The 13,286-nt window shown below is 45.8% G+C and overlaps 1 protein-coding gene across 6 annotated transcripts in view; it reads left to right on the top strand.

The window, feature by feature from the left end:
* The first annotated feature begins 2,036 nt into the window (after positions 1-2,036).
* The window catches only part of LOC138581113 (uncharacterized), a 399,583-nt gene continuing 388,333 nt past the window's right edge, over positions 2,037-13,286 (top strand). For 3 of the 6 annotated variants that reach the window (XM_069652199.1, XM_069652196.1, XM_069652195.1), the window contains exon 1: positions 2,037-2,225. In XM_069652199.1, coding sequence (XP_069508300.1) covers positions 2,052-2,225 — 174 coding nt within the window. In that variant the 5' untranslated portion in view covers positions 2,037-2,051. Of the gene's footprint in view, positions 2,226-7,218; positions 7,325-13,286 lie in introns of those variants that run through there. The other 3 variants (XM_069652198.1, XM_069652197.1, XM_069652200.1) reach the window with 2 other exon arrangements.

Raw genomic sequence — 13,286 nt, 5'->3', positions numbered from 1 at the left:
GTTATCAATTTGCCATCAGACAACAGAGATATTGCGAGACCACTGAGGAGTTTGTTGCAGCACTGTGAGGGTTGGCTATAAAGTGATGTTTTGAACATTATCAGAAAGAGTACATTCTGCACAAGTTGATGATCAAAAGGAGATCAAGAGGTCCCCTCGTCTAATGGGAACTAGCCCACTCACACTTAAGCTATTTCCCATTAGAGAAACGGCCCTCCGACCTAGAGAGGCAGAAAAGTCGGAGGGCCGTTTCTCTAATGGGAAATAGTTGCTTCAGTGTGAGTGGGCTAGTTCCCATACGATGAGAGGACCTTTCTGCCTCTCCAGGCCGGAGAGGACCTTTCTACGCCGTTTCTCTAATGGGAAATAGCTGCTTCAGTGTGAATGGGCTACTTCCCATTAGACGAGAGGACCTTTCTGCCTCTGCAGGTCGGAGGGCCGTTTCTCTAATGGGAAATAGCTGCTTCAGTGTGAATGGGCTACTTCCCATTAGACGAGAGGACCTTTCTGCCTCTGCAGGTCGGAGGGCCGTTTCTCTAATGGGAAATAGCTGCTTCAGTGTGAATGGGCTAGTTCCCATTAGACGAGAGGACCTTTCTGCATCTGCAGGTCGGAGGGCCGTTTCTCTAATGGGAAATAGCTGCTTCAGTGTGAATGGGCTAGTTCCCATTAGACGAGAGGACCTTTCTGCCTCTGCAGGTCGGAGGGCCGTTTCTCTAATGGGAAATAGCTGCTTCAGTGTGAATGGGCTAGTTCCCATTAGACGAGAGGACCTTTGTGCCTCTGCAAGTCGGAGGGCCGTTTCTCTAATGGGAAATAGCTGCTTCAGTGTGAATGGGCTAGTTCCCATTAGACGAGAGGACCTTTGTGCCTCTGCAGTTCGAAGGGCCGTTTCTCTAATGGGAAATAGCTGCTTCAGTGTGAATGGGCTAGTTCCCATTAGACGAGAGGACCTCTGTACCTCTGCAGGTCGGAGGGCCGTTTCTCCAATGGGAAATAGCTGCTTCAGTGTGAATGGGCTAGTTCCCATTAGACGAGAGGACCTTTCTGCCTCTGCAGGTCGGAGGGCCGTTTCTCCAATGGGAAATAGCTGCTTCAGTGTGAATGGGCTAGTTCCCATTAGACGAGAGGACCTTTCTGCTTCTGCTGTTCGGAGGGCCGTTTCTCCAATGGGAAATAGCTGCTTCAGTGTGAATGGGCTAGTTCCCATTAGACGAGAGGACCTTTGTGCCTCTGCAAGTCGGAGGGCCGTTCCTCTAATGGGAAATAGCTGCTTCAGTGTGAACGGGCTAGTTCCCATTAGACAAGAGGAACTTTCTACCTCTGCAGGTCAGAGGGCCGTTTTTCTAATGGGAACTAGCCTTCTCAGTGTGAGTGGGCTAGTTCCCATTATTATGCAGGACTTGGCTACTAGGGGAGCAAAAAGGGCCATTTCTCTAATGGGAACTAGCCTTCTCTGTGTGAGTGGGCTAATTCCCATTATTATACAGGACCTGGCCACTAGAGGCAAAAAGGGCCATTTCTAATAGCATGACTCGGCCACTAGGGGCGAAGAGGGCCATTTCTCTAATGGGAACTAGCCTTCTCAATGTGAGTAGGCTAGTTCCCATTATTATGCAGGACTTGGCAACTAGGGGAGCAAAAAGGGCCCTTTCTCTAATGGAAACTAGCCATCTCAGTTTGAGTAGGCTAGTTCCCATTATTATGCAGGACTTGGCCACTAGGGACAAAAAGGGCTCTTTCTCTAATGGGAACTAGCCTTCTCTCTGTGAGTGGGCTAGTTCCCATTATTATGCAGGACTTGGCCACTAGGGGGCAAAAAAGGGCCATTTCTCTAATGGGAACCAGCCCACTTACACTGAAGCAGCTATTTCCCATCTGAGAAATGGCCCTAACATCAGATGGTCCGTTTCTCGGATGGGAACTAGTATCAACCCTCCCACAACGCCTTGCCTTCCCGCCGCACGTGCAAAAAAGATGACAAATTGAACGTTCCAGGCCACGTGATGAAGTGGGTGTTGAGATACACGTAATGCAGAGAAGCCCACGTGATGAAGTGGACGTTGAAACTCAAGTGTTGCGGAGCAGCCCACGTGATGAAGTGGGGGCGGGGCCTTGCTATGGTCCGTTTCTCGAATGGGAACTTAGATACTGCTATATTTAGGAAAGCCTCATATCCAGTTTCCGGGCAGCATCAGGTGGGTGCATGCCATCCAGCTCTTGTAGTGAGTCTTTTAGCATCCATCAACTTAGACGTTCTCACCCCTTTCTTGTTATATTGTTAAGTGGAGCCCTTTTGCAACCTCTGGAAGTGCACGTTGAAGTTGTAATCCCTTGTATTGTACTTATCACAGGTTGAAATTAAATATTGTAAGTACGTGCATTTCTAAACATCTGGTTTTGAAATTACACGCAGCGTGCTGTTGGTATTATAGACACAGTAGCTGCCCCGAAGCTCATTTACGGTGCAGTTCAGGCTCTGCAATGCTCGCAGGCGCAGTGACTGCTGTGCAACTACACAGACCCTGCTCTGGTGTAAGTGACCACATATATAATAATACCTGCGCAGGCTAATGCTCGTAGACGCAGTGACTGCTGTGCAGCTGCTACACAGACTGTGCTCCGGTGTAAGTGACTACATATATAATAATACCTGTGCAGGATAATGCTTGCAGAGGCAGTGACTGCTGTGCAGCTGCTACACAGACCCTGCTCTGGTGTAAGTGACTACACATATAATAATACCTCCGCTGGCTATTGCTCGCAGACGGGGGAGTTGCTAGGTCTGGAAAAGACCCGGGGCTAAGCTAATGTCAGAACTGTTGGGACTGGGGGCTAGCTAGTATTTTGGCTGTAGGTCCTGAGATTCTATCCAGGCTACAACCAAAAGATCAGGGGCTATGGCCCCCTTAGCCCCCCCCTAGCAACGCCCCTGCTCGCAGAGGCAGTGACTGGTGTGCAGCTGCTACACAGACCCTGCTCTGGTGTAAGTGACTATATATAATAATACCTGCGCAGGCTAATGTTCGCAGAGGCAGTAACTGCTGTGCAGTTACTACACAGACTGTGCTCTGGTGTAAGTGACTTCATATCTAATAATACCTGCGCCGGCTAATGCTCACAGACGCAGTAACTGCTGTGCAGCTGCTACACAGACCCTGCTCTGGTGTGACTATATATATATATATATATATATATATATATATATATATATATATATATATAAAATACCTGTGCCGGATAATGCTCACAGACGCTGTGCGGCTACTACACAGACCGTGCGCTGGTGTAAGTGACTACATATATAATAATACCTACACATGCTAATGCTCGCAGACGCAGTAACTGCTGTGCAGCTACTACACAGACCGTGCTCCGGTGAAAGTGACTACATATATAATAATACCTGCGCAGGATAATGCTCGCAGGCGCAGTGACTGCTGTGCAGCTGCTACACAGACCGTGCGCTGGTGTAAGTGACTACATATATAATAATACCTACACATGCTAATGCTCGCAGACGCAGTAACTGCTTTGCAGCTGCTACACAGACCGTGCTCCAGTGAAAGTGACTACATATATAATAATACCTGCACAGGCTAATGCCCGCAGAGGCTGTAACTTCTGTGCAGCTACTACACAGACCGTGCTCTGGTGTAAGTGACTACATATATAATAATACCTGTGCAGGAAAATGCTCGCAGAGGCAGTGACAGCTGTGCAGCTGCTACACAGACCCTGCTCTGGTGTAAGTGACTACATATATAATAATACCTCCGCTGGCTAATGCTCACAGAGGCAGTGACTGCTGTGCAGCTGCTACACAGACCCTGCTCTGGTGTAAGTGACTATATATATAATAATACCTGCACAGGCTAATGTTCGCAGAGGCAGTAACTGCTGTGCAGCTGCTACACAGACCATGCTCTGGTGTGACTATATATATATAATACCTGTGCCGGCTAATGCTCGCAGACACAGTAACTGCTGTGCAGCTACTACACAGACCGTGCTCGGGTGTAAGTGACTACATATATAATGATACCTGCGCAGGCTAATGCCCGCAAAGGCAGTAACTGCTGTGCAGCTACTACACAGACTGTGCTCTGGTGTAAGTGACTACATATATAATAATACCTGTGCAGGATAATGCTTGGAGAGGCAGTGACTGCTGTGCAGCTGCTACACAGACCCTGCTCTGGTGTAAGTGACTACATATCTAATAATACCTGCGCAGGCTAATGCCAGCACAGGCAGTGAATGCTGTGCAGCTACTACACTGACCGTGCTCCGGTGTGACTACATATATAATAATACCTGCACAGGCTAATGCTCGGAGACACAGTAACTGCTGTGCGGCTACTACACAGACTGTGCTCTTGGTGTAAGTTACTATATATATATTAAGATGGGGAAATCTAGTTGGTTTGCCAGTAAGGGAGTTAATAAGGTATATTGATACCGAATACGCAGTATTTCTTGCTTTGACCACTAGTGTCACAATATTTGTTAACACCATTAACAAAAACTGCCGGCTTACCGAAAAAATTGTTATCTGGTGTTTACATCCAACATAACGAGAATTACTTGAAATACACTTCAAAATGGCTGCCTGCAGTTACACAGGAGAGAATAAGTCGAAAGAGAAAAGGGACTAATTGTATTGGGTAAAACCATAAAGCTTGAAACTTTCTTCTCTGATTGTATTTAAACGCTGTGCAAATCACTCATTTTATATGTGATCAAGCAACGGGATCGTTGCGAAACGCGTCAGCTCTGTTATATATATATAAATTACCTGTGCCGGATAATGCTCGCAGACACGGTAACTGCTGTGCAGCTACTACACACACCCTGCTCTGGAGTAAGTTACTATATATATATATATATATATAAAATACCTGCACAGGCTAATGCTTGCAGACGCAGTAACTGCTGTGCAGCTACTACACAGACCCTGCTCTGGTGTAAGTGACTACATATATAATAATACCTGAGCAGGCTAATGCTCGAAGAGGCAGTAACTGCTGTGGAGCTGCTACACAGACCATGCTCTGGTGTAAGTGACTACATATATAATAATACCTGAGCAGGCTAATGCTCGAAGAGGCAGTAACTGCTGTGCAGCTACTACACAGACCCTGCTCTGGTGTAAGTGACTACATATATAATAATACCTGAGCAGGCTAATGCTCGAAGAGGCAGTAACTGCTGTGCAGCTACTACACAGACTCTGCTCTGGTGTAAGGGACTCACAAAGTGTGATGGAGTTCTTTCTGTGAATTGTTTGCCGACTCTTGTGGCGTAGTAGTTTATTTTTTTTTGCTTTTAGGACTGTTGCTTTGTACAGTTTGTACAGTTTGAGTTGTCTTTGGTATTTTATTTAGTCTTGTCTGGTGTATTATTCTCTCCATTTTGTTTACATTTTGCGGCAGTTTTTTTTGGTGTTTTTTCAGTTCTTCTGTGAACCATTTTGCTGTCAGTTTTTTTGGTGTTGCTTTGAATGTTTTAGCTGGTGCTAATTGGTCAATGGCCTTGGTGATCCAATTGTTGAGTGTGTCTTCTGTTGTATCTATGTTTGTATCAGTGGGATCTCTTTCACCTAGGTTGTCGTGGTGGGTTGATAGCATGCGGCCTCGTCCGCTAGTTTCGTTGCAAAGTTGGGGTTGTAAGAAGATGGCCTGTAGAACAGTAGGAATACTATGTTCGATTGGTCATTGAGTTCTATCTTGATTAGGAGGGATTCATAGTCTTCTGCGTTGGTTGTGATGATTCAAGATGCTCAGGCGTGTTTTTTGTGTATAATAGCGATTCCACCTCCTCTTCGGTTTTCTCTGTTGGCGTGTATTAATTTATAATTGTCGGGTATTGCTTAGTTCGCGATGGCTTTATAGTTGTCTGATAGCCAGGTTTCTGTAAGGAAGAGCACGTCTGTGCCTCCTTCGCTTAGGAAGTCATTGATTTCTGTTGAGTGTTTTGCTATGGATCTAATGTTGCAGAGGCTGCAGTGTAGTTTGCTGGATTTCCCTTTTGTGTTGTTGTTAGTATTGTTTGTTCTGACCGGTGTGGTGTTGGTTGGGTTTCCGTTCCAGGTGGGTTTTTCCCGGTTGTGTCTTTTGGGTGGGGTGGTTCTTTGTTGGTCAGTCTCTTTGTCGAGTAGACTGATAAGGTTTATGGTGGGGTTGGTTCATTTCCGGGAGGTAAATAGGGTAGCTACCCCTCTGTTGTTCCAGTCTTGGTGAGATAGTCGGTGTAGGGTGAGTGTGATGGTTTCCAATTTGTTCCTTGTTCGGGTTGGGGTATTGTCCATGGTGGAGACCGGGTTGGGATGGCTTATTAGTTGTCATCCGTTTTGTGTTGTCATGCATACACCCTCCAAACCACCATCTGCTTCACGTCAAGTACACCCTGTCTCCACATTCCGTAATGCACGTTTGCCCACAGCACGGCGGCAGGGGTTGCGCCGGTTCTCCCCATGGCCTTGTAGCAGATTGCCGTATGGAAGGAGTCATCCACATCATCATCTCCCCATACAGAGTTGGCAGTTGCCATGGTGACTGTACGCTCGCCCTCAGCAACGTCTGTTACATTCCCGCCGCGTTACACGGCACGCCGGTTACATGACCTAATTGCCGTGACAACGCTATAAACAGACGCTGGACGCACCAAACGTTGCTTCTCAGTTGTGATTCTCCAGTGTGTGGCGTCTTCGTTTTGCTTCGTTCTTGGATCACGACTTTGGATTTGCCTTTGGACTTCCTCTTGCTTCCCCTCGGTTACGGCTTTTGGTTCAGAACTCCTTTTCACGTACTGCTACGACTCTGAACACTAGCCAAGGACTGCCTCTCCCTTGCTACGGCGCCTCGGTATGACTCACCCGGCAACTGACGCGGATCACGTTCTCTTCTGGACTGCTTCTGGATTTGCCCCTTATTGATCTCTCTGTCTGGTTTCCGGCCCACGTCCTGTTTCCTTGAAGTTTCATCTGAAGGAGCTACCCCGTGAACCTTCTGCTGCCGCTGCTGTTGGCATAAACTGGGGTAACACTAACGCATCAGTTAGTGGAGCACTGTTGCAAAGGTGCTGCTCTTTTTCTTGGAGCCCCGCCTTTGCTGCCTTATTGGTAGATGTCAGTACATACTGTGTTTCAGAGTGTTGTTTTTCACCATTGTTTTTGTTTCCTTGTTGTCATAACCCGGTTTTCTTTCCCTACTGCAGACACCTGGGAATCCAGTGTTCCCGCTCCTGTTCCGGCCACCTGTGGTTCCAATAACTGAACAGCGAGGATTACAGAAAACTCCCTGTTCGGTGCTTGGGGACGGAGGTATTTCTAATCTACTCGGCCTCAAGTCTTGACAGGTGTCCTGGTTGGGTCTGTATTCGTGAAGCTTGTTGGCTGTCGGTTCGTTGTTGCTGAGCTGTTTTTGTTTACCACGTTGTCATATGTTGACAGGTAGCGAGCATTGTAGTCTGTTTTTGCCCCGTTATTTGTATGTCTCCTTGGGCCATCTCAGATGTTTGTCGAGTTTTTCTGGGGTTGTGGGATTATGCTGGTCCGTGCCTTCCCGAGTGGTTTGGGATTGCTTATTATTTCTGTTGTCTTTTCTGGCTTCTTTGTCTTTCTTTTGGCGAGGCATGATGCATGGGTTGTGTTCTTTAGTAGGCGTCCTCTTTCAATTGGTGTTTTTCATGGTCTTTTGGGGTTAGTCTTTGCTGTTTGTGGTTTGTTGTTGCTTGTATTTGGTAGGTTGTGGGTAGTTGAGACCTCGGTTGATGGGACTTTGTGGTTCTGTTTGTTTATTGCTTCTTTCTTTTTGAATCCTTTTCTTTTGTTTTTTTTATCCTGGAGGTACTTTTCGTTATGGTTGTTGGTTATTGGATTTTACGCAAGTAAACATGAATACTGTGTGAAGGAGTGCATGTGAATACTGGCATATGTTGGTGCAGTCATGTTAGGGAGAATTCTCATTTATGTGCTAATTCCCTTCAACCTTAGAGACGCCCAACTCTTTTGCTGGACTGTAGGACTTTTTAATTTTAACCCTGGAGCGAGTGAGACCCTTTTCCCACTGCCTCATTTGTTTTGACCTTTGGATTATGTGTTTTCACTGTTTTGGGAGTTTGACAAACTCCATATGCATCTGTCTACTTTTTGTATGGTGACACCCAGCACCTTCAGTGCAGTGTCACTGAGAAATCCTTTACATTTCTCATAAGGTTTAAAATAGCCTTTCTTGTGTGAACTACTGTTCCCAAGAATAGTAAAGTGAAATTGAATTTACTTACCTTTTCTCTTTGTGGGTCCAGCACACACCATCTTATGTGGAGTGCTGGGGGGTTACCTAGTAGCCTCTTATCCTTATATTCTCTGTAACATTTGTATGTTGCCCTCCCTACTTTTAAATGGCTAGTGGCAGTGGTTGAATTTTTCCTACCATTGTGCTTTTCTACCGCAGGCTGAACCCTCAGCTGCAGTATAGCACCCAGGGATGACTATTTTATCAAAACGGCCTCTGTCTTCTTTTTTTGCCATTTTCTGTTTGTGAGTTCTTTCTTGGATTTTAGTCTGTGCGTCGAACAGATTGGAGCCCTTTGTTTGTCTTGCCTTTGGCGCACTTCAGCCCTGAGGCCCGCCTCTGGTTCCAGTGTGTCTGGAAGGACAGGATGTGAGGGAGGGTCCCGGAACTCCCCTGTCCTTTGTCTCTAGGAATGCCTGAATGCAACCAGTCCTGAATGGCTGGCTGGCTGTCCTTCCAGGATAGCGACCCTGATGTGTCATTGACAGCCTAGGCTGTGCTTGAATGGGAGAAACCTGCTTAAAAGGCGAGGGTTTTGGGACTAGAGGCAGAGTCGACCACTTGGAGAAACACCCAATGAAGAAACCATGAACAAAACTTGCTGCATCCTCCTGGACCTTTGAATTGCCCAGTGAAGCCCTGCTGTTGTGCTGAAACTCCCTTTTCAGACAGAGAAGCACCGGAATGGACGACTTCTCCCCTTGGGTTAGTGGGACCAACTAACCCAGAGAGGAACTCCACTGGACTATCTTCCCTGTCTGGCTGTACTTCTTCATTGCTGCAAGAACCAAGTGCAAGGGGTCAAGTAATCCGTAGTCAATTGAAACGTCTGAAATCCGGCTAGAAGCTCCAGGAGTCTCCTAAGGACACTCCAGAAGCAGGACAGCCAGAGCTAGAGTCCCCTCGCCAGACCCAAGGAGTGAAGGAAGCCCAACCGGTACCAGAGATCCGCAACAGTGCTGTTTACTAAGCGCTGAACCGAAAAGAGCCGTAGCTGCCAACGGCCTCCGAAGTACCACCGCAGGAGCCCTACAGATGTCCTCCCTCTTGTCCCCATGACTGAGGCTCAGGAACACGGGGTCTGCAATGCTGTAGTAGGACAGAAGCCAGCTGTGCCACACTTCTTCAAACCAGAGGTACTGTTTAGATTTAGGGTACTTACCTCACTGTCTTGTAGCCTTGCTTTTCTTAGTTGGGAATTGCAGTGGCTTACTTTTAGAGTTCATTCCAACTCTGTTTTCACAGCTTGTGACCTACAAGTGATTTTCTAACAAACTCTCTAACTTTGTGCAAGACTTTTGATTCTAAGAAGTGCCTCAGTTCCATATACTGTTTCAAATTGACTTTGGCTGTCCTGGCTCCCTGCAGACTATTCTAGCCCACTGACTTTGATATGGTTTGTCCCTCATAGGTGGTAACCTGTTTTAGACTGTTACTGAGGGTAAAGGCTTGTCTAGATTTCATTGGAAGATTTAGTTGTCCTCACATATACTGAGAACCTGTTTAACCTTTTTCCTCCCTTAAACCTTTCCTTTCTGCAACCTCAGAATCTGCAAAGTATAACTAGTGTGATAAATGCCATTACTGTCCTTGTGATTAAAGTCACCTCAGGGTGTAGCAATTGTGTATGAAGCATATCCAAAGATTATCCACTAACTTGCTCTGATTCCTAAAAGTAATTTTAAAGTATATTTACATTGTTACATGAATTGCCTTTCTAAAGAACGCTTATTTAAAAATTGATGTTAATTAAATAAATGATTATTTATAACTGAAACCATGACTGTAAGTGTTACTTGGCTACTTGTATTTACAGATTTCCTTTGTACAGCTTTACAGCTCACAGTTATCCCTCTTGAGATAGGCCTGGCTGCTCAATCACACTGCCAACCTAGACCAAAAGGTGTGCTTACCTAATACCAAGCAGATAAGTGTTGTGTAGTCTCACACATTGGGACTACACCAATTATTACCTAACAAGTCAACATGGAAATGTATTGATTGTGAGGGTGCTGGGTTCCTGCTTTTGACTGGGATGGCAAAGGATTCTCGCCCAGGGGGTACATGCTATGTTTAGGCCTCTTTCTTCCACTTTGGGCCAACATAGTCTCAGGCTTTATCCATGCCACGTTGGGGATTGTGAGGGTGATGGGTGCCTGCTTTTGACTGGGATGGCAAAGGATTCTCACGGGTGCATGCTATGTTTAGGCCTCTGGCTTCCACTTTGGCCCAACATAGTCTCAAGCTTTACCCTTGCCACAATGGGGGATCATTCAGCATAAGTGCAACTAAACAAATGCAGAATGACAATCTGTATTGGTCCGCATATCATACTACAAACTCTGATGTTCTGAAGTAATCAGTAAGTCATCCCCAAATCATCAAGAATAAACATGTTTTATGGCAATGCTCTTGAAGTAATCAGCAGGTCATCACCAAATCATCAGGGACAAACGTGCAATCTCTTGAAGTGATCAGTAGGTCATCCTAAAAGCATCAGGAACAAAGAGTTTTCTAAAATGGGGATGATGTTAGCATATTCATTAAGTCACCCTAAGCTCATCCCCAAATCATCACCCACCATTCTGAGATATTTGCTGATGACTTTAACAGCGTGATGACGTCTGATGATGTGGGAATGACTTCTAGTGTAGTTCGATGATCATCAGATGACCCCAGGATTGTCTCTAAAGTCATCCTTTTAGCCCAAGGATAACACAGCGAGCTGAACTATGAAACTGATAGTCCCAATGTCTCCAAAGCTCCAGCACTCTATGATCCAAATGCCATGCAGGTGCAACAGGACTCACTGTGGTGCCAGAAGTCGCTGGGGCAGAGCAAAACGCCCTTTTGCCCAAAGCCCTGAACCAACTTTGTCACTTGGAAAAACGGGTGGGGCCAAAAGCTGTTTATTAAGACTTGCAGCACGAAAACCCATCCATGATAAAAGTACAGACAGAAATTGCCCCTAAAGGTTATGTAAGGCACAGTACCATTGGAGGAAAGGCCAAGTGTGAAGGCTAGAACCAGGATAGGAAAAGTATAAAAGGCAGTCCAAAGAAAGGCAGAGTGAGTGGTGTCCGGGTGAGGTCTGGAGGAGAGGGGATGTACCGAAATACCAGGTGGAGGACAGATGGTGGAGCAGAGCTTTGAGGAGATTTTGGCAGAGATTGATTCATATTTTTGTTTTTGATAATCTTTTTTATTGTTTGGTTTTTCAACAAATAACATTTGGCGGTTACACATTAACCAATAACTAGACTTTTCCAGTGTACAGGAGCATAAACATTTAGCACACATCCATAGCCCATAATCCCACCTTCACTTCTTTTTGGTCCCTTAATCGACCTACCCCCGTACATGCAAGTGCATATCCAGCCACCTAGCCTACCTCCCGCCCCCAATCCATGTTCACAGATCTGACACACCAATCCCGCTATTTACACTTCCGAGCGTATCCTTCCCAATACGCACTCACCTTCCCTTCCCGTATCATGTATACATCCCCCCACCGCCCAAGTGTCTTCCCCATCCAGTATAATACCCTTTTTAAGATCCTCACAGAGGCCTCAGCTCAGAAGAGTTCTGTAAAATGTCCCATGTCTCATACCATACACTGTAAAGTCTACCCTCACTGCTGGGTCAGACCTCCTTGTGACAGTATCCATTAAAGCTCTCACCCATTTCCTGACATCTTGCAGCCAGCTGTTGTATGGTAGTGTAGTAGCTGCCTTCCAGGCCATTGCTATCGTGCGCTTGGGCAGTATCAAGCCGAGTAAAATCACTTTATACATCATCTTATGCCTCTTCCCTTTTCTGACAGGTAACAACCCCGGCTGGCAGTGTTTCATCGTTAATTGGATTCTCACCTTTCTCAGATCATAGATCTTTCCAATTACCCGTTCCCAAAAATCCCTCACCCATGAGCATCCCCACCACATATGAGAATATGTCACTAGTTCCTTCTTACATCACCAGCAATTCGGGTCCCCATCTCCCACCACCTTAGCTACCACCACCGGGGGGGGGAGAGAGAGAGAGAGAGAGAGAGAAGAGAGAGAGAGAGAGAGAGAGAGAGAGAGAGTTTTTTCATGTGAGGCGTGCTAGGGGGTAAGGGGGAAAGCAGAGTGGTGAGAGGGAAGTAGGGAGAGAGGGAAGTGGGGAAAAGGGAGTGTGGAGAAGGGAAAGGAGAGTGGCGATAGATGGTAGAGTATTTGAATAATGGAGGTAGGGCTGGCTGATATGGACCAAAAATAATATCTCGAAATTTGTGGGCTGTATGGTGATATATGATATATATCTCGATATTGTTTATGTGGGTTAAATGCTCAGTTGTAAGCCGCCAACTACATGTGAGGTGAGATGTCACAAACACCTTTTATTTCTAAGACATTGATCAAAATAATGTGCAAACGCAGTATTCCTCTTCCTGTCTGATAATACATACACACAGCTGTGTAAATATCAAAATGTAAATAGAATATTGTAGTATATGTAAAAAATTGTTTATATCTCAATGATAATGATATTGTGTGTGTCATCCTATTTCGAATTTGAAAATTTATTGATATATCTCCAAACCCAGATATGTTGCCCAGCCCTAATCGGAGGTATAGATGAGGCGAGTGGGCGGGGAGCAGAAAAGGTGGCGTATAGGAAGAGGGGTAGGGCTTTATCAGTCTTTTGATAGGAACTCGCTCCCTTGTATATGAATGAATTGTTCCCCCTGCAAGAAGTAGCTCCAACTTCACTGTGTCCATAGTAAATCGTAACAAAATGTGATGTTGAGATGATCACAAAGATGACCTTAACCTGAGATTTTATCAAAACGTTGACCAGATTGATAATCACACAATATTAGGCAAAGTTGTAACAGTCTTTCGAACCTTAGTGAGCACCAAAGTGAGGGAAACAGGCGAAGGGTAAAGTGCCTGCCCATCTGCATACTGCACACTTACAGAAATCTTCCCACTTGCAAAAATCTGACTG

Source organism: Ambystoma mexicanum, chromosome 3p (genome assembly GCF_040938575.1).
Source record: "Ambystoma mexicanum isolate Mex_15411 chromosome 3p, UKY_AmexF1_1, whole genome shotgun sequence".
In the NCBI taxonomy this organism is placed as follows: Eukaryota; Metazoa; Chordata; class Amphibia; order Caudata; family Ambystomatidae; genus Ambystoma; species Ambystoma mexicanum.
Note: the sequence above shows the minus strand (reverse complement) of the source record. Positions and strands in the feature narration are given on the sequence as shown.